The sequence below is a fragment of the Rana temporaria genome, chromosome 12 (genome assembly GCF_905171775.1).
Source record: "Rana temporaria chromosome 12, aRanTem1.1, whole genome shotgun sequence".
Taxonomy (NCBI): Eukaryota; Metazoa; Chordata; class Amphibia; order Anura; family Ranidae; genus Rana; species Rana temporaria.
Genome location: NC_053500.1, coordinates 120071566 through 120089544, shown reverse-complemented (window position 1 = coordinate 120089544; position 17979 = coordinate 120071566). Strand labels below are relative to the sequence as shown.

The following is a 17979-nucleotide window of genomic DNA, read 5'->3' as shown; positions in this document are numbered from 1 at the left end:
GTGCCTGGGCACACCTGGCACACCCTGTGCGCACGCCTATGTCATCCAACATCAAATAGTAAAAGGCAAAAATTATAACAAGTCCATTAGGTCTATGTACATTAAAGATATAACCGGTAGAGGAAATTCACGGTTTTCTTGTTGGAATTCCCGATCGGCAATAAGGTATTTAGGGCCAGATTCACAGCCGAGATACGACGGTGTATCTCTGATACTCCGTCGTATCTCTCAGACTATCTATGCGGCTGATTCATAGAATCAGTTACGCATAGATAGCCCTTAGATCCGACAGGTGTAATTGTTTTACACTGTCGGATCTTAGGATGCAATACCGCGGCCGCCGCTGGGGGGAGTTTGCGTCGTAAACCAGCGTCGGGTATGCAAATTAGTAGTTACGGCGATCCACGACGGTTTTTCGCATTCGCTACGTCGCTGCTAGTCTAGTTTCCTGTCGCAAAGTTAGTCGTCGTTTTAGGTGCCCTAACTTTAGACAGCACACGTATGTGCTGTTTAAAGTATGGCCGTCGTTCCCGCGTCGAAATGTAAAAAAAATGTTGTCTTGCGTAAAACGTCCGGGAATACGAAAGTACGCTACGCACGTCGCATGTCATCGCCGTTCGAAAAAATGACGTCACTTCGCGCAAAGCACAGCGGGAATTTCGAAACGGAGCATGCGCAGCAGGTCCGGCGCGGGAGCGCGCCTAATTTAAATGGCACACGCCCCTTTGAATTACGCGGGCTTACGCCGGAGGCTGCCAGCGTAAGTTTTCACGCAAGTGCTTGGTGAATCAGGCACTTGCGATGAAAACTTGCGTCGGCGTAACGTATCTACGATATGTTACGCCGCCGCGATTCTACGTGAATCTGGCTCTTAGTCTGGCTGGTCCGTTTTCAATTTTGGGTGAAGGCAATCCACTTTTTTATAAAATGTAACTATAGGGTGTACGTCTGAAGTGCCCCCTTTTCTGATGTATTGAATTGTTATTGATGTGTATACCCTCTATGAGAATGCAATTGTTTTTTGGGGGGTTTTATGTTTTTTTTTTGTTTTTTCATTTTTGTTTTAGTAAAAAATAACCCAGGATCAGTCTTGGACTATTGCAGCATAATCTATTTTTTTAATTGTACATTTTCTGGGCTATTCATTCTTATTATAAACAAAAATTAAGAGGAGTTCTGCTTTGAATGTCCTCCAGGTTTTCATGTCTGCTTGCATCACAGAGAGCCAAACATTTTGAGCATTGGTATAAAATAATAATAAAACACAAAAATTCAATGTACAGCAAAATACTTTTGTAGAACACAAACCTTTTCTAGGAGGACATAATCACTTCATAGTCATGAAATAACTGAAATGTCATTTTTTTAATGCAAACTCTGCAGTAATCCAAATTGTTGTTAGTCCAGCTACAGGTTTTGCCTGCGAAGATTTTCGAATGCCACACCTGAAATTTCAGATCAGATATTATTGTAGCTCTAATATTCACTAGAATGCAGGGACTTTATTTCTAGACTGTTCTTTATTGCTGAAAATGGAACATCAGCCGCTCTGCCTGCTGCTTTCTGGGCTCTGATAGATGCACATGTACTTATCAGAGAAAAATCTCTTAGATAGGGTGTCCATCTTTGTGAAGTCTAAAGCACTGAATTCCTCCTCCGACATTGACAAATAATTCCCAAGTTGTGGACAGGTTCGAACCATAGGGACATTTGCACCTATTCCATTGCCTGTTTAAAAAAAAAAACAAACAAACAAAAAAAAAACATGTGTTCATAAAATGGTTCCATTACAGTTGCATTTTCAAGCGGGGGTTCACCCTAAAAATTGTTTTATTTTTTTTCTACCATGCCATGCAGCATACTAGCGTGAGCTACAGTATGCCTTTATTTTTATTTTTTGCGCCGTACTCACAGTTTAATCCGTTTCAGACTCCCTCGGGGAGTAGGCGTTCCTATCAAGAGGGGAACATGATTGACGGCCAACTATGGCGCGTCACGCTTCCCGGAAATAGCCAAAATAGGACTTGGCTCTTCACGGAGCCTGCGCAGTCAGCTCCTAGTCTGTGCGCAGGCGCCGTATAGCACCGTGAAGAGCCGAGACCTACTCCGGCTATTTTCGGGAAGCGTGACGCGCCATAGCCGGCCGTCAATCAAGTTCCCTCTGCATAGGAACGCCCATTCCCCGCGGGGAGTCTGAAATTTAACTAAGGGATTAAACTGTGAGTGCGGCGCAAAAAAAATAAATAAAGGCATACTGTAGCTCACGCTAGTATGCTGCATGGCATGGTAGAAACTTGTTTTTTAGGGTGAACCACCGCTTTAAGTATAAGGAAAATTCCAACAATTGAAAACTTTATGGGAATTAATAGATTTGGCTCAAATGTATTATTTTTTTTTAAATATATGTATACAATCTCTGTTTTACAAATGAACATTTAATGCATGACAAAGGATTCCCAGAGCACTATGGATTATCAAACAAAACAGAAATGCAGTAGCTGCCTGCCTTGAGCCTAACTTTGTCTTACAGAAACCTCAGATGAACTCGTTGAATAAGAGGTGAGTCACTGTGATAAATGTGCCCACTTTGTTTGTGTGTACGATTAAGCTTGAGCTCTTGATCTCTGTACGCAACATCTTTTTTTTTCAAAGTTATGGAACCATCTTGTGCTAGTTACATAATCCTATCCTTGGTGTGGGCAGGGCCGGATTTTCTCTCCCTGCCACCCCAAGGCCAAGTTCCGCAATGCACCCCCTCCCAGCCAACCGAAACCCCCCCCCCCAAATCAACGGAGAATGGCAACCAGATGGCAGGTAGTTCAAATATTTATTTATTTTCTACTTTTTTATCACTTTTTTTATTTTTTTTATTTGTAGCTTGTCGTTTACTTTTTTTTTTGTATAATTTTCTTATTTTTAATATTTTTCTTATTCTTTACTTTTTAATTACTTATTTTATTAATTTAATTATTATTTCTTATTATTTTATGTTTTTTATCATTTTTTTTCACTTAACTTTATTGCTATCACACAGGAGAAAACAATTTCCTGTGTGATAGCAATTGGAGTTGACAGGTTCTCTTTATTGACCCTGTCACCTCCAAAACAGGAATCCTAGCACTGTGCACAGGGGTGCACAGCTCACCCCTCTCACTGTGTACATCGGCGGCAGGGACAGGAGACTCAGCGACTGGGGGGAGGACGGAGTCCCGAAGACAGAGCCAGCAGAGAGAGGTATGGGGGGGCGGGGGCGGACGGCAGCACACATTTTACAAGTGATTTTGGCGACATCGCCGCAATCACTTGTTAACGAGCGAGCGGATTCCCCCACACTACATTTAGTCTCGCTAGAAAGCAACTTACACCCCCGCACTTAACTGTATGTTCTGGCTGTCGGGGGACTCCATTACGCTGCCGCCCCGAGGTGCCTTGCCGCCCCGAGGCCTGGCCTTGTAGGAAATCCGGCCTGGGTGTGGAATGGGCACCTTCTACACCATCTGTGTTCTAAAGGCTGTTTTAACATCTCTACCCTGGCAATTTGACAACAATTTACAGCTTCAGCCATGTAAATTAAGGGCTTCAAACCTTAAAACAGATTTTCCAACAATAGTGATAGTAAAAGGAACAGGGTTGTTCCACAATTATCACACCTCCCATCTTTGGACAATCGACATCTACCTTGACACATTCCATGCTGGTTGGGTTAAAGTGTCTGTTCTACCTATGAGGAGATCAAAGCTGAGGTATGATCCTGACACCTGTAAGAGCCAAAGAAGTTGCTTGGATATGCTACATACCCTGTTTCCCCGAAAATAAGCCCTACCCCAAAAAATAAGACCTAGCGTTATTTTTGGGGCTGGCTTCAATATAAGCCCTACCCCGAAAATAAACCCTAGTTAAAGTCGTCGTAAAAACATGTAATTCGTTTTGTAAAAAGATTATATAATGTGCAGTGTGTCTCCTTTTTGTAACTTTGTTTTGGAAAATACCTTACTTACAGTGCCGCTGGGCGCTCACGTGACTGGCTGGAGATCTTCTCCTCCCGAACGTCAGCGGTCCCTTCCTCTGCAGTGCTCAGAGTGGAGAAGAAGAGCTACGGCGGGTCACTGTGCTGGCTATCATGCTTTAAAGGATCAGGATATATTTTTTTCTTTTTGGGGTTACAACCACTCTAAGATTGTCATGATGACATGACTGTATTTGAATAAATGTAGATTATTGTACATACCGTAAATAAATAAGACATTCCCTGAAAATAAGCCCTAGTGTGATTTTTGTAGCCAAAATTAATATAAGACCCGGTCTTATTTTCGGGGAAACACGGTATTAGCCCAGTTATTGACTTGAATTTTTACAGCGTTAACAAGGAGGAGCAATAAGTTATAGGTTCAGCCTGTGTTAGACCAATAAGGTCTTCCTTCGTTTGATAAGCCCTATGTAGCCTGAATTCTTAAATTGCAAGAATCATACAAAGGTAATCAAATGTCTACAATGCTAATGCCGCATACACACGATCGGAAATTTTCGACAAGAAAACCGTGGATTTTTTTCCGACTGAATTTTGGCTCAAACTTGTGTTGCATACACACGGTCACACAACATTTCGACCGTCAAGAACGCGGTGACGTAGAAAACTATGACGAGCCGAGAAAAATGAAGTTCAATGCTTCCGAGCATGCGTCGACTTAATTCTGAGCATGCATGTTTTTTTGCACGATCGGAATTTCCGACAAGAACTTTTCCCCTCTGAAAATTTGAGAACCAGCTCTTAAATTTTTGCTGTCGGGAATTCCTACAGACTGTTGGAATTTCCGACCAAAAGCTCACATCAAACTTTTTTTTGACGGAAATTCCGATTGTGTGTACGCGGCATAAGTCTAGGTTCACACCTATGCAGGATGTGGTGATGTGTTTTTTCACACGTGTTTTTGACGCGTTTTTCAATCGTTCCTGCTGTGTTTTCATTGTTTCATGGGTTGAACAAAAGAAAATTAATCGATTGCCCCATTCACACACACTCAAGGTGGATGGGGAAGCCATTGTATTCCAAAGTTGGGGAGGCTTTCCCACCATCGGAATACACTCATCAGCACCGCCAGCTAAAGCCAGCGACACCAATCCGGGTAGATGCTAGCCTCCGTGCAAGTTAACCGTCTTGTAGCCACGCCCCGACGCGTTTCGTGATTGGCTCACGTCTTCAGAGGGCGCCTCTGAAGACGTGAGCCAATCACGAAACACGTCAGGGCGTGGCTACAAGACGGTTAACTTGCACAGAGGCTAGCATCTACCCGGGACTCACGGAGGAGACAATTCGGTGAATATAAGCCTTATTTCTGAGTGAGCAGATGCAGCATCCTAAGTGACAAGCTTTTATTCTTTTTTATTGTGTAAGCATATGTGGGTAGCAGGGGTTGTATTTCTTAATAAAGGGTTTTACACCATATGCAGTCTCTTTTGCTTCCCTGCATGTCCGCTGTGCTGCACGCATACACCCAATGAATATCACCAATATACACCTGGAGGAGAGCTGCTGAGACTGGTCGTATGGGTTGGATTCGTACAATGCTGGTAATATCTACAATCTGGTGAGTACAACACCATAAGGGGAGCACGACAGAGTGAAATTTGTATTACCTGATGGGATCAGAGATTGCACCCTAAGAATTCCACCAGGTTACAGGTTACAGGTTGCCAACCCCACGATTAGGGTGTGCCCAGGCACACCTGGCACACCCCTTGAGCACGCCTATGCACTTTATTGATAAACTAGGATATCACACATAGCAGTAGATACTTATCAAAACGAATGACATCAGATCAGATAGTTATCAGCTAAAGCAAGCTCATTGGTTTAGCTGCAACCAGTAAAAGTTTGACAAAACAATTATACAGAAGAAAGAATAGCCTTGTTTAGCTAACCGTGTTTTTCACCAATCTGCTTGCTTTAATCCAGTTTTTACCGTGATGGGATAAGCACTGTAACACACTTTTCAATTGTTTTCTCAGCTCTGCTTTAATCCATATTAAATGGTAAGGTTATACTGCTTTGTTATTTCTGCTAGTCAAAGGATTAAGCATGCTGTAGCAACATCTTTTATTGAGCAACTGCAGCAATACCTGTTCACCTTAGAAAGCCTGTAAGGTAATATTCCTTACATATTACTTAACTGATTAATAACCGTGTATCCCTAGCACTGCTCAAGCCATAGAATGGGGCTGCTTTTTTTTTTTTTTAGACTTGTCTTTTTTATGTACGAGTGGGGTAACCTCCGAATTAGCTTGCTTTTTAATTTACTGTATTCATTGTATGTATGATCCAGAATAGGTACTACTGTAGATTAGAGCAGGTTTGCTGGATACATAGCATGTCTTGACGAAGAATACAGTCTACACATACATTTTGCAACTGAACCCTCTGTCTTTATTATAAATATGTACTGTATTTATCGGGGTATAGCGCGCTCCCGCGTATAGCGCGCACCCCTAAAGTTGCCCCGAATTCCTGTGGAAAAAAGATTTTTTGTACTTACAGTTTTGGTGTCTTGCGCGGCGTCCATCGGCGGCCTCATCGGGTCCGGCGTCCGTCTGCGGCTTCGGGTGTCCTCTTCGTCGGGTCCGGCGTCCTTCTGCGGTGTCCTCGCTTCCCGCGCCGAGTTTGAATACTGCGCCGACATATACCGAGCGCAGTACACTCGTGTATCGTCGGGCTGCCCGACGATACACGAGTGTACTGTATCGGTGTATACCGCGCACCCACGATTTTGCCCTGATTTTCAGGGCAAAAAAGTGCGCGGTATACGCAGATAAATACGGTAACAGGTTTTCTGTCCCTCTTTACGGTAACAGGTTTTCTGTCCCTCTTTACTGGTTCTCAGTACAGAGGGCTGAAGTGTTTTTAGGGACAAATTTACTACCATGCTTAGTTCTAGGCTTGTGCAATTCGTTTCATAACGAATCGAAATTCGGATGAATTTAGCAACTTTCGGAGGTTCGGAAGAATTAGAATTCTCAAACAAAGCAATTACGAATAAAACTGAATCCGAAATAAATTATATCACAAATAGCGAATGCCCGGATGCCTTCGGCATAATTCGTTGTTGCGTTAATGCGGCCTAATTCAAGTCAACTTGTTGTGATCCCAACCACACATCCAACAATAACACTCTCTGCTCTGCTTTGCTCTGCTCTCTGCTTCTCCCTCACCATGCTGAACTCCCTCTCAAAATGGTGTACATGGGCGGCAGTGCCGATCCTGACCTCCCTGGGGCCCTAAGCAAAATCACATTTCACATTAAAGTTGAGAAGCGGGGGGGGGCGGGGTGCTGCCGAAAATGACATGTCACACTAAAGTTGAGAATCGGGGGGGGGGGGGGGGGTTTGGGGGAAGTGACATTGCCGACAGTGTTCTGCTGTCAGAAATCTTACATTAAAGTAAGAAGCGGGGGGTGCTGCCTTCCTACCTCTTCTCCCATGCAGCCAGCGAGTTGAGAAGCAGGGTGAGGGGCCGAAAATGACTTCTCACCAGAAGGGGCCTCTAGTGATTTGGGGGCCCTCCGCAGCTTTGCGGGGCCCTAAGTGGCTTGCATAATGAGCCTATAGAGCGGATCGGCCCTGATGGGCGGAGGCTATAGCCGTATATCAAAAACGGAAATAAAATACGAGTTTTCGAATCGTTACAAATAACCGCAATGTATTTAGAAAAGTACAAATCCATTTGAAGCACGTTAGGCAGCGCCATTGTGAGAGAGACACAGAAAATTACGAATCAATGAACCAAAAAAAGTTACGAATCAACAAAAAACAATGTACTCTACCGAAAGTACGAATTATAAATCAAATAAAAATAAGGCTTACATTAATACGAATCATTCTGATTCAACGAAAAATTACGCTTGCGAAAATACGAATTAGTCCGAACACGAAAAATCCCGTTTACCAAAATTACGAATGATTACGAATCAACAGGACGGAAAAGAAACTAAACTAAAGGAAACAAATTTTTCCTAACTAATGTGCGTGTGTGCTGCTTGTTCCATTCCTATGTATGGCTGGACCCAGTCATTAGAATGTATGGGGCAAGCAGGGTAGGCTGGACACAGGCTGGGCTTTTTTGCTCAAAGGCTGTAAATATCTCAGGAGCGAAGCAAAAGGTATGTATTTGGGTAAATGCCTGCAGCTCTAGGGATTGGGTGCGGGGTAAGATTTAAAGGACAACTTAACTTAATGTGGATTTTGCAGAAGCATTTGACACAGTTCCCTATAAACGTTTACTATACAAAATAAGGTCCGTGGGCAGCTGTGGTGGTCAGCAGTTCCCGGCGGCTCATATCTGTCTGATGAAGGAGCACGCATGCTCCAAACGTGAGCTCGACCACGCCTCCTGCCCATCACCGCTGACGTGCTTGTGTGACCGTCTTCAGCCTTGGGAACCACCGGAGCCGCCAAGAACTGCTGACCACCACCACTGCCCAGCTGGACTACAGGAGCCCAAGCTACTTATGCCATGCACATTATATCTCACCAAAATGTGAGTTGATCTTACTTTTATTAAACATTAAATTTTAACTAACATACTGCACTAAGAGTGGCGCTGCTTCTCTCTCTCTCTCTCTCAAGATTAGTTAGTTATGTGCCGGAATTCCACATTAAAGAGGAAGTAAACCCTGATGGGTGTTACTTCCTCTTTGTTCTCTGTAAAGGTAAAGCATAATGGACTACTATGCATCGCATAGTAGCCCATTTTGTGACACTTACCTGTAGAAGAAGCCTGCGATGTCCCGGTCTTCCTGGCTAGTAGCGAGCGGCCATTCTTTACCCCTCTTCCTTCTGGGGCCACGAACTCTGGCACTGTGACTGGCTGGAGTCACGTAACGTCGCGTGACATCACTCCCGTGCATGCGCATGGGAACTGCCTTTACCAGCATGACCCGAGATAGAAACCGCACAGCGTACCCTTTTTAACTCCGGCGCAGGAGAAATCGCCCTATGGTGATTTGCAAATATCTCCTAGACCATGCAGGTCTGGGAGATATTTCAAGTGCCTACAGGTAAGCCTTAATTTAGGCTTACCTGTAGGCTAAAGTGGTTGTAAAGAGTTTACAATCACTTTAAGCAGGGTCAATAAAGAGCTAGGAAACAAGGGAGCTGTTTACTTCCAAGTAACTCTTCGGTTCGAGTTTGTGCAATATAAATTTCCCCCTCCCAAAGAGCCCAGGAGCTGCATACATTCTTGCATAGGAATAGCCACTCTGGTATCTATGTCACGTACCTATTTTTCCTGCCATGCTGTCAAAGAACACCCAGGAATTTTTGCCTGGTCCATATTTAACAAAGGAGATAAAGTGGCTGGTCTTGATGCAGAGAACTGCCAACAACTCCAGTTTTTGCCGTGTGGTTGACGCTTCACTCTGGGGGTCCAGCCTAACAGGCTTATGATCACTCATCTGTTTGTGTGAATGAACCTACGGTGGGTTAAAGAGAAGTAAAATATTAGACTCTACCTTTTTGAGAGTGCAAGCCTGAAATATTAAAGGAATACATATTTTATCAATGGTCATATGCTGAAAAATTTAGGTAATGTATACATTGATGAACAGTAGTTGTAATCATTTTTCAATACACTTATATTGTAGCCCCATTTGGAGATTCATTGTACTAATGCCTCATGGGGGTCGATTTAATAAAACTGGAGAGTTCAAACTCTTGTCCTCGACGGGACTATGTCTGCCGTAAAGAGAGCCTGACTAGTACAGATCAGAATGGAGTTCTTGGACACCCCACCCAAAGTGACTCCTGTCACAGGCCCCTAGGTCACAGAGGGCCCTTGTGTCCTCTGACTGACAACAACTAGTAAATGGCCTTGTGGATTCCACTGCAGCATGCCCTGATGCTAGACGTTGCTCACCTGCATTTCACAAAATTGACAGAACTGGCGGATGTCACCATCTGTGGTGAGGGGGTCTGCAACACACTGAACACATTCATACTCTGCAGGACTTAGGCAGAGACAACAAACCCGGCTTCCTGTTAAAAAAAATTAAAATTAACATATGATTCATTTTTATAGATAAAGACTACAACTCAGTAACTAAGTACAATATCCTTTAGGATAGGGGTGCAACGAATCAAAAAACTCACGGTTCGGATCGTTCCTCGGATCAGGAGTCACGGATCGGATCATTTTTCGGATCGGCAACAAAAAAAAAAAAGTCTCCCCCACTGTAATATCCACATGCCCCCCCCACCAACTATAGTACCCCCTCGGTGCAGACACCCCCCCTCCTCTCAGTACAGTGACCCCCCCCTCCTCCTCTCAGTACAGTGACCCCCCCTCCTCCTCTCAGTACAGTGACCCCCCCTCCTCTCAGTACAGTGACCCCCCCTCCTCTCAGTACAGTGAGCCCCCCCCTCCTCTCAGTACAGTGAGCCCCCTCCTCTCAGTACAGTGACCCCCCTTCTCTCAGGAAAGTGACCCCCCTTCTTAGTACAGTGACCCCCCTGCTTTCAGTACAGTGACCCCCCTGCTTTCAGTACAGTGACCCCCCTGCTTTCAGTACAGTGACCCCCCTTCTTAGTACAGTGACCCCCATTTTTAGTACAGTGACCCCCCTTCTTTCAGTACAGTGACCCCCCTTCTTTCAGTACAGTGACCCCCCTGCTCTCAGTACAGTGACTGACCCCCCTTCTCTCAGTACAGTGACTGACCCCCCCCCCCAACTAGTACCGACAGACACTCCCCGAGCGGTGTGTCCCACGAGTGCGGGCTCCTCCTCTGTGGGTGTAAACAGAGGAGGGCCGCCGCCAGGTGTACCAAGATGGCCGCGGCTCCGGAGCTAGGCCGAAGCCGCGGCCTTTCCTAATGTTACAGCGGCGGCTCCGGAGGTAGGCCGAAGCCGCGGCCATAACATTAGGAAAGGCTGAGGCTGCGGCTTCGGCCTAGCTCCGGAGCCGCCGCCGTAACATTAGGAAAGGCCGCGGCTTCGGCCTAGCTCCGGAGCCGTGGCAATCCGCGGATCACAGTGTGTTCCGATCCGACGGGGGTGACCCGTTCGGATCACGGATCAACTGTGATCCGTTGCACCCCTACTTTAGGATGCATATCACTTGAACGAGCTACTCTACCAAAACAGTTAAATGCGGCCCCAGTGTAAAAGGGGTCTTACAGTGTATAATGACTAGCTTATCTCATCATACCTCCCAACTTTCTAAGATGGGAATGAGGGACACATATTAGCAAAAGTATGTAGGCATAGGATACACCCCTGCCATGCCCCCTTAAAGGAGAATTGTACAAAACAATGATTGGTTAAACTCACAAGTGCTTTTTTACAACTACTATTTCTTCATACTGTCTTTTGGAATTTACAGATGCAGCAATTTAGAAAATGAATGAAAGATTTAGCACTTTTTGATAGATAAGCAGTGCATTTTATATCCAACGATATAGATCCAACCAAAATGTAGGACAAATGAGGAGGAAAAAGGGACAGAGGGGCTTTAACAGTAGATTTAGAAAAGGGTTGGTTCTTTTCAACGTGCATGAATAATAAAATGCAAATCGGACTCTAAAGTCCTCATACACACGATACGATTGTTGGCAGAGAATTTTCTGTTGACAGACTGTTGTCCTAAAATCTTATGCCGCATACACACCATCATTTTAAATGACGTTTTTAAAAATTGACGTTTTTTTCATGCTGAAAAATTATCGTGTGTACGCGGCATTCCCGTTGGTACGCTCTTTTAGACAATTGTTGTCCAACTTTCGGCCAAAAAATGTTGGATGACAGGCTAGTAAATTTTCGGTGGACAACGACTTGACGTCTGATTTTCGTATAGGCAAAACACAAATCCGTCCCACAAAAGTTGGATGTACAAACACGCATGCTCAGAATCAATGCTCACCAAACACAAAATTAGTAGAAGGGGCCCAAAGGGCAGCACTCAAGAGCTAAAATTCCTCGTAGTACGTCACTATGTTTGTGTGTGTGTGGCCCGACAATTGTGTACCGTTAGTATGCAAGACAAGATTCTGGCACACGCTCTTTTGACAAAAGTCAGACGCTTGGTTGGCCAACAATCGTATTGTGTGTATGAGGCTTTAGGCCGGGTTCACACATGTGTGAATTGGATACGAAAAATATAGACAAAATCATAATTACTTGTGTAGAGCATATTGGTGATATCAAGTTCCAAGGAAGGAAAAATATAAGGAAACATCTTAAACTTTTTTCCAAATCTTGGCATCTGAAGGATAAGGCACGATGGAACCTAGAGGAAAAAAAAAAGATGTTAGGTGCCTGTATATTTGGGACAACATATTTTGCTTTTGCAGCTGTAAAGCAAACCTTTGTTTTTAAGTGACACAAGACAGCAAAGAAAGAGAAGGCTTAGAACTCCTGGCAGATTTTTCCGGCTATCTGGAGCTTTGTAAAGTGACTGTAAACCTTAAAACAACCCAATCAAGTGGAGGGGGGATTATGGTGTGGAGTTGTTTTTCAGGGGTTGGGCTTGGCTCCTTAATTCCCGTGAAGGAAACTTTTAAAGTAATTGTAAAGTCTTGCTTTTTTTTTTTAAATAACAAACATGTTATACTTACCTGCCCTGTGCAGTGGATTTGCACAGGGCAGCCTGGATCTTCCTCTTTTTGGGTCTCTCTTCGCTGTTCCTGGCCCCTCTCTCCTTTCGAGTGCCCCCACAGCAAGCAGCTTGCTATGGGGGCACCCGAGCCGCAGCTCCGTGTGTCCATTCAGACACGGAGCTACTGTTCAGTCCTGCCCTCTCCCTTCTCTCTTGATAGGGTAACTGACTTTTATTGACAGCCACGGAAGCCAGTGGCGCTGTTGCTGTGTCTCAGCCAATCAGGAGGGAGAGAGATGGGGCTCAGGTAAGTATTAGGAGGTGCCGGGGAGGCTGCTAAACACAGAAGACTGTTTATCTTAATGCATTGAATGCATTAGGATACAAAAACCTTCTGCCTTTATAACTCCATTAAGGAGTTACCATACCTGGACATTTTGGACAATTTCATGCTCCCAACTTTGTGGGAACAATTTGGGGATGGCCCCTTCCTGTTCCAGCATGACTTTTGTGTTTACAAGTGATTGTGGTGAGCAGGCACCAAAGGGTCTGAGCCAGAGGTGGTGGAACTGAGTTTCACCAAGTTCCACCTGAAAAAAAGCCCTGTGTGTGTGTGTATATATATATATATATATATATATATATATATATATATATATATATATATAACTAGGGGGAATAATACAAAGGGGAGGAGGGAGAGAAAAATACGGCAATACCTTCATGTTAATATTATTATTATGATTGTAAAAATTGCTTGTAAATAAAAATAATTATCAAAATCTATTTGGTGTATTCCAGCCTTGGGGTGGCGTGAGGTTTCTTCAGGGGTGCCTTGGCAAAATGCCTATAAATTGCCCCAAAATTGTATACAAGCCAGTGGTTGGTTTAGTTACACATAGCCACAAGTTTTCACTAAGCAACCTTCTTGCTGCCAACTGTCTAAGGACCAATGACATCATCAGATGATAAGGAAAATGTCAGTTGGCTGCATATCACCCTTGTATGACCTTCCCTTGCCTCTTTCCATCAGCTTTGGGGTCTCATTAGCTAAGCGATGGGAAAAAAACTGAGGGAGAAGAGAAACACTGGAATACTAGTCAGTACCAGTTTGCAAAAGTGTATTTGCTTTGGAAGAATAAATCACCTTTAACGTTGGGTGTCCTATCAGGGCCGGCCTTTGGGGTGTGCGAGCTGTGCGGCCGCACAGGGCGCCATGGGCAACAGGGGCGCCCTGCGTCCACCCAGAGGCGTACTAAGGGGGGGCGAGCTGCCCCCGGGTACCACACACTGGGGGGGTGTCAGACCGGCACCCCCCTCCGCGATTGTTTTACACCTGCGGTGGCATTTTTTTCCTCTATGTGTATGTTTAAGTGACCAGGGGGCGAGGAGTGAAGATGGGGGGGGGGGGGCGCCACAGGATTAGCTCGCACAGGGCGCCTGAACACCTAAGGCCGGCCCTGTGTCCTATGTGAAGTGATGTTGCTGCAATATGTAAAACTATCAGAATAAGATAGAATGGGGCGCCTCAAAACTGTCCTTAATTTTGTCTCAAGATTGTGCATCATTTTAAAGGGTGCCTTGACTAAAGAAACACTCGTCTATTCAATAGAAGATTATTGTCATCCCAATATACTTCATTCAGGATCACATGTTAATGACATGTCTATATAAGATGGAATCTTATATTAAGAAAGTTCAAGATATAATGATAGTATTTGATCCATGCTAATTTCTCAAATCATAGCATATCAAATTATTCATACCTAACTCCCAATTACACAGGATGAAAATTCCACAGGATGAAAATTTACCATTTTTATCCTGTATAATTTGGAGTTAATTATGAATGATTTGATACGATGTGACTCATTATATATTAATCCCTATTTGCACATTTTTTAAATAGTATTTTAACATTGCTTTAGTTAAGACTATGATTGTCACGTTTTTTATGTTTATAGCCCTGAAGAAGTGGGACTTTCACACTCCTGGCAAGCTTAACCACTTAAGCCCCGGACCTTTAGGCAGCTAAATGCCCAGGCCAGGTTTTGCGATTCGGCACTGCGTCGCTTTAACAGACAATTGCGCGGTTGTGCGACGTGGCTCCCAAACAAAATTGACGTCCTTTTTTCCCACAAATAGAGCTTTCTTTTGGTGGTATTTGATCACCTCTGCGGTTTTTATTTTTTTGCGCTATAAACAAAAATAGAGCGACAATTTTGAAAAAAAATTCTATATTTTTTACTTTTTGCTATAATAAATATCCCCCAAAAACATATATAACATTTATTTTTTTTCCTCAGTTTAGGCCGATACATATTCTTCTACCTATTTTTGGTAAAAAAAATCGCAATAAGCGTTTATCGATTGGTTTGCGCAAAATTTATAGCGTTTACAAAATAGGGGATATGTTTATTGCATTTGTATACATTTTTTTTTTTTACTACTAATGGCGGCGATCAGCGATTTTTTTCGTGACTGCGACATTATGGCGGACACTTCGGACAATTTTGACACATTTTTGGGACCATTGTCATTTTCACAGCAAAAAATGCATTTAAATTGCATTGTTTATTGTGAAAATGACAGTTGCAGTTTGGGAGTTAACCACAGGTGGCGCTGTAGGAGTTAGTGTACACCTAGTGTGTGTTTACAACTGTAGGGGGGTGTGGCTGTAGGACTGACGTCATCGATTGTGTCTCCCCTATAAAGGGGATGACACGATCGATGCAGCGCCATAGTGAAGCACGGGGAAGCCGTGTTTACATACGTCTCTCCCCGTTCTTCAGCTCCGGGGAGCGATCGCGACGGAGTGGCTATAAACAAATAGCCGCGCCGTCGTCCTGGATCGCTCCCCGAGGGAACCCGACCGCCGCATGTAGGGGGGGGGGTCCCGATCGGACCCCCGACCCGCGAAAAGGCAAGGACGTACAGGTACGCCCATTTGCCTGTACGTGCCATTCTGTGGACGTACATTTACATGCGGCGGTCGGGAAGTGGTTAAAGAGTAACTCCACTTTTGTTCAGAATAAATTATTCCTCTCTGGGTGATCTATGTACATTGCAAGGATTTCTTTGTTGCAGATTTCTACCTTTTCTTTTTCTGGAGAAACAGCTGTCTGTTTGTCTGTGTCCGTGTACAGAGCCTGATGGGAGTAGTTTTATAATTGTCAATCAGCTGCTACACCTGCAGGGCTCTAATGAGGAAATTGCAGGCTCTGCATCCCTTTAGACATATTTACCTTTGGGAATATCTCACCAAAAATGCAATTTTTGTTGCAGTGGATGGACAAAATTGAATTTGTGTCTTAGTGCAGACTTCTGGGAAAATCAGGTAGGGAAAAGAGGAGTTGCCGCTCCAAGCAGATCAGTTTTGTGATTATCCTCCTCTCAGGAACCACAGGTGCAGGTAATGCATATAGCAGACTGGAAATGAAGAATTCCGGACAGCCGCACTCCAAATTCTTCATTTCCAGTTTTCTGGGAAAATGAGTAAGCCAATCACACAAGCAGGAAATAACATACCTTGGGGGCGTTCTGTACACCATCTGTGTACAGAACACCTCCAGGTAGCCATATTGCCTTGCATTTTACAGAAAATTACAGAGCTGCAGTTCACAAAGGAAAGGTAATTTTCATATTTCATTTGGCATGTAATTTTTTTTGGGGGTGGGGAGTGGGGGCTTCAGGAGAAGTGGGACTTCCTGTCCCACTTCCTCCTTCCACCCAGGGACTGCTTAGGCGATAGGTCATATCGCCTACGGCGGCCCCTCGCCTGTCCAATCATGCATGCACGCATGCACAGTGAGTGCCTGGCCGTGAAGCCGAAAGCTGTCACGGCCGAGTGCCCACAGTTAGGATGGAGGCGCTGGCGGAGAGGGGGGGGGGGAGGAGCGGAGCATCGCTGGACAGTGGGGTAGGTAAATGTATGTTTATTAAAAGCCAGCAGCTATGCTTTTTGTAGCTGCTGACTTTTAATAAACATAAAAAAAGGCTGGAACTCCCCTTTAATGTCCTGGAATGAACACTTTGTCAGATGACTTTACCTGATCAAACTTGAGATTTTCGTAGGATTGAAATGATCTTTCCAGCAGTGTCTGGACGCTGGGAACTTTTAATGTTCCATCTCTTTCCACAATTATTTGATAGCTGTTACTTTCCTGAGACTTGCCATTACAACTGCAAAATAGTGAAACAAAATTACATTTTAATAAATTTCAAGAAATCTATAATATAACATAATTAAATAAATAAATGTGATTTATATAATCCTATGACTAATAAAATAATACAACAATAAGTGTTCTAGTCCATGTATCAAACAAACTCTGTGTAGGGATACTGGGGCCAGATTCACATACAATTGCGGCCGTGTAACGTAACCCGTTTACGTTACACCGCCGCAAGTTTACAGTGTTAGTGCCCGATCCACAAAGCACTTACCTGTAAACTTGCGGCAATGTATCGTAAACATGTCCGGCGCAAGCCCGCCGAATTCAAATGGGGCGGGTACCATTTAAATTAGGCGCGCTCCCGCGCCGGACGTACTGCGCATGCTCCGTTCGCAATTTTCCCGACGTGCTTTGCGCGAAATACGGTGGCGCGACGTGTTTGTGAATCGCGACGTGCGTAACGTACTTACGCCGGAAAAAAAAGTAAGTCAATTACACCTGTCGGATCTAAGGGCTATCTATGCGTAACTGATTCTATGAATCAGCCGCATAGATACTCTGAGAGATACGATGGCGTTTCAGAGAAACGCCGTCGTATCTCTTCTGTGAATCTGGCCCCTTGTAACCAACACTGATGGGATCTAGTACGATAAGGTAACAATGAAAAACATTGTAGACTGGGGGTTGGTTGCTCATAAAAAAATAAAACTTTCTGTTGGATTTATATTACTGTCTGTGTCCCTGCTGGGAAACTTAATTTCCCCAACTGACAAGTGACCATTGTCACCATGTAGGTGAGGTGCAGTCTGTACTCCCCACTGTAGGTGGTGCTCGACCGAAGCGGCATTGCAGAAGGGAGAAAGGAAGTCGTGAAGAACTTGGTTCCTCTATGACTTCTTAAGGTCACAAGGGGGACAGCTCCCCGATTGGACGCTGGTGCCCTACGTGACCTCCATGGCCAGCTTGGGTTAGGGCAGTGTCTATAAGACTCTGGCTCCTGGGTTTGGTGCACTATTTTTAAGTGGTTAGCATAGGGACAGGTTCTCTATCTGCCAGTCACAGTGCATAGTGGTAGGGAAAAGTTTCTGAGGATTAGGGAAAGTGCAGGGACTACACTATCCCCACTAAGGAAGCCTCCTATTTGGGTGTTGACAAGCCATGCCATATTTCTGTTCCTCAAGGCAGAAGCTGTTAGCATTACTTCAAGAATACGGTTCTCTACTAC

At 44.3% G+C, this 17979-nt stretch overlaps 1 protein-coding gene across 1 annotated transcript in view; it reads right to left on the bottom strand.

Moving 5' to 3' along the window:
- Positions 1-1086: 1086 nt before the first annotated feature.
- The window catches only part of LOC120918701 (ubiquitin carboxyl-terminal hydrolase CYLD-like), a 42337-nt gene continuing 25444 nt past the window's right edge, over positions 1087-17979 (bottom strand). Inside the window, exons 8-12 of the mRNA XM_040330398.1 lie at positions 16629-16761; positions 12162-12270; positions 9905-10023; positions 9269-9461; positions 1087-1728 (exon numbers count right to left, since the gene is read on the bottom strand). Of these exons, the coding sequence (XP_040186332.1) occupies positions 1541-1728; positions 9269-9461; positions 9905-10023; positions 12162-12270; positions 16629-16761 (742 nt within the window). The 3' untranslated portion in view covers positions 1087-1540. The remainder of the gene's footprint in view (positions 1729-9268; positions 9462-9904; positions 10024-12161; positions 12271-16628; positions 16762-17979) is intronic.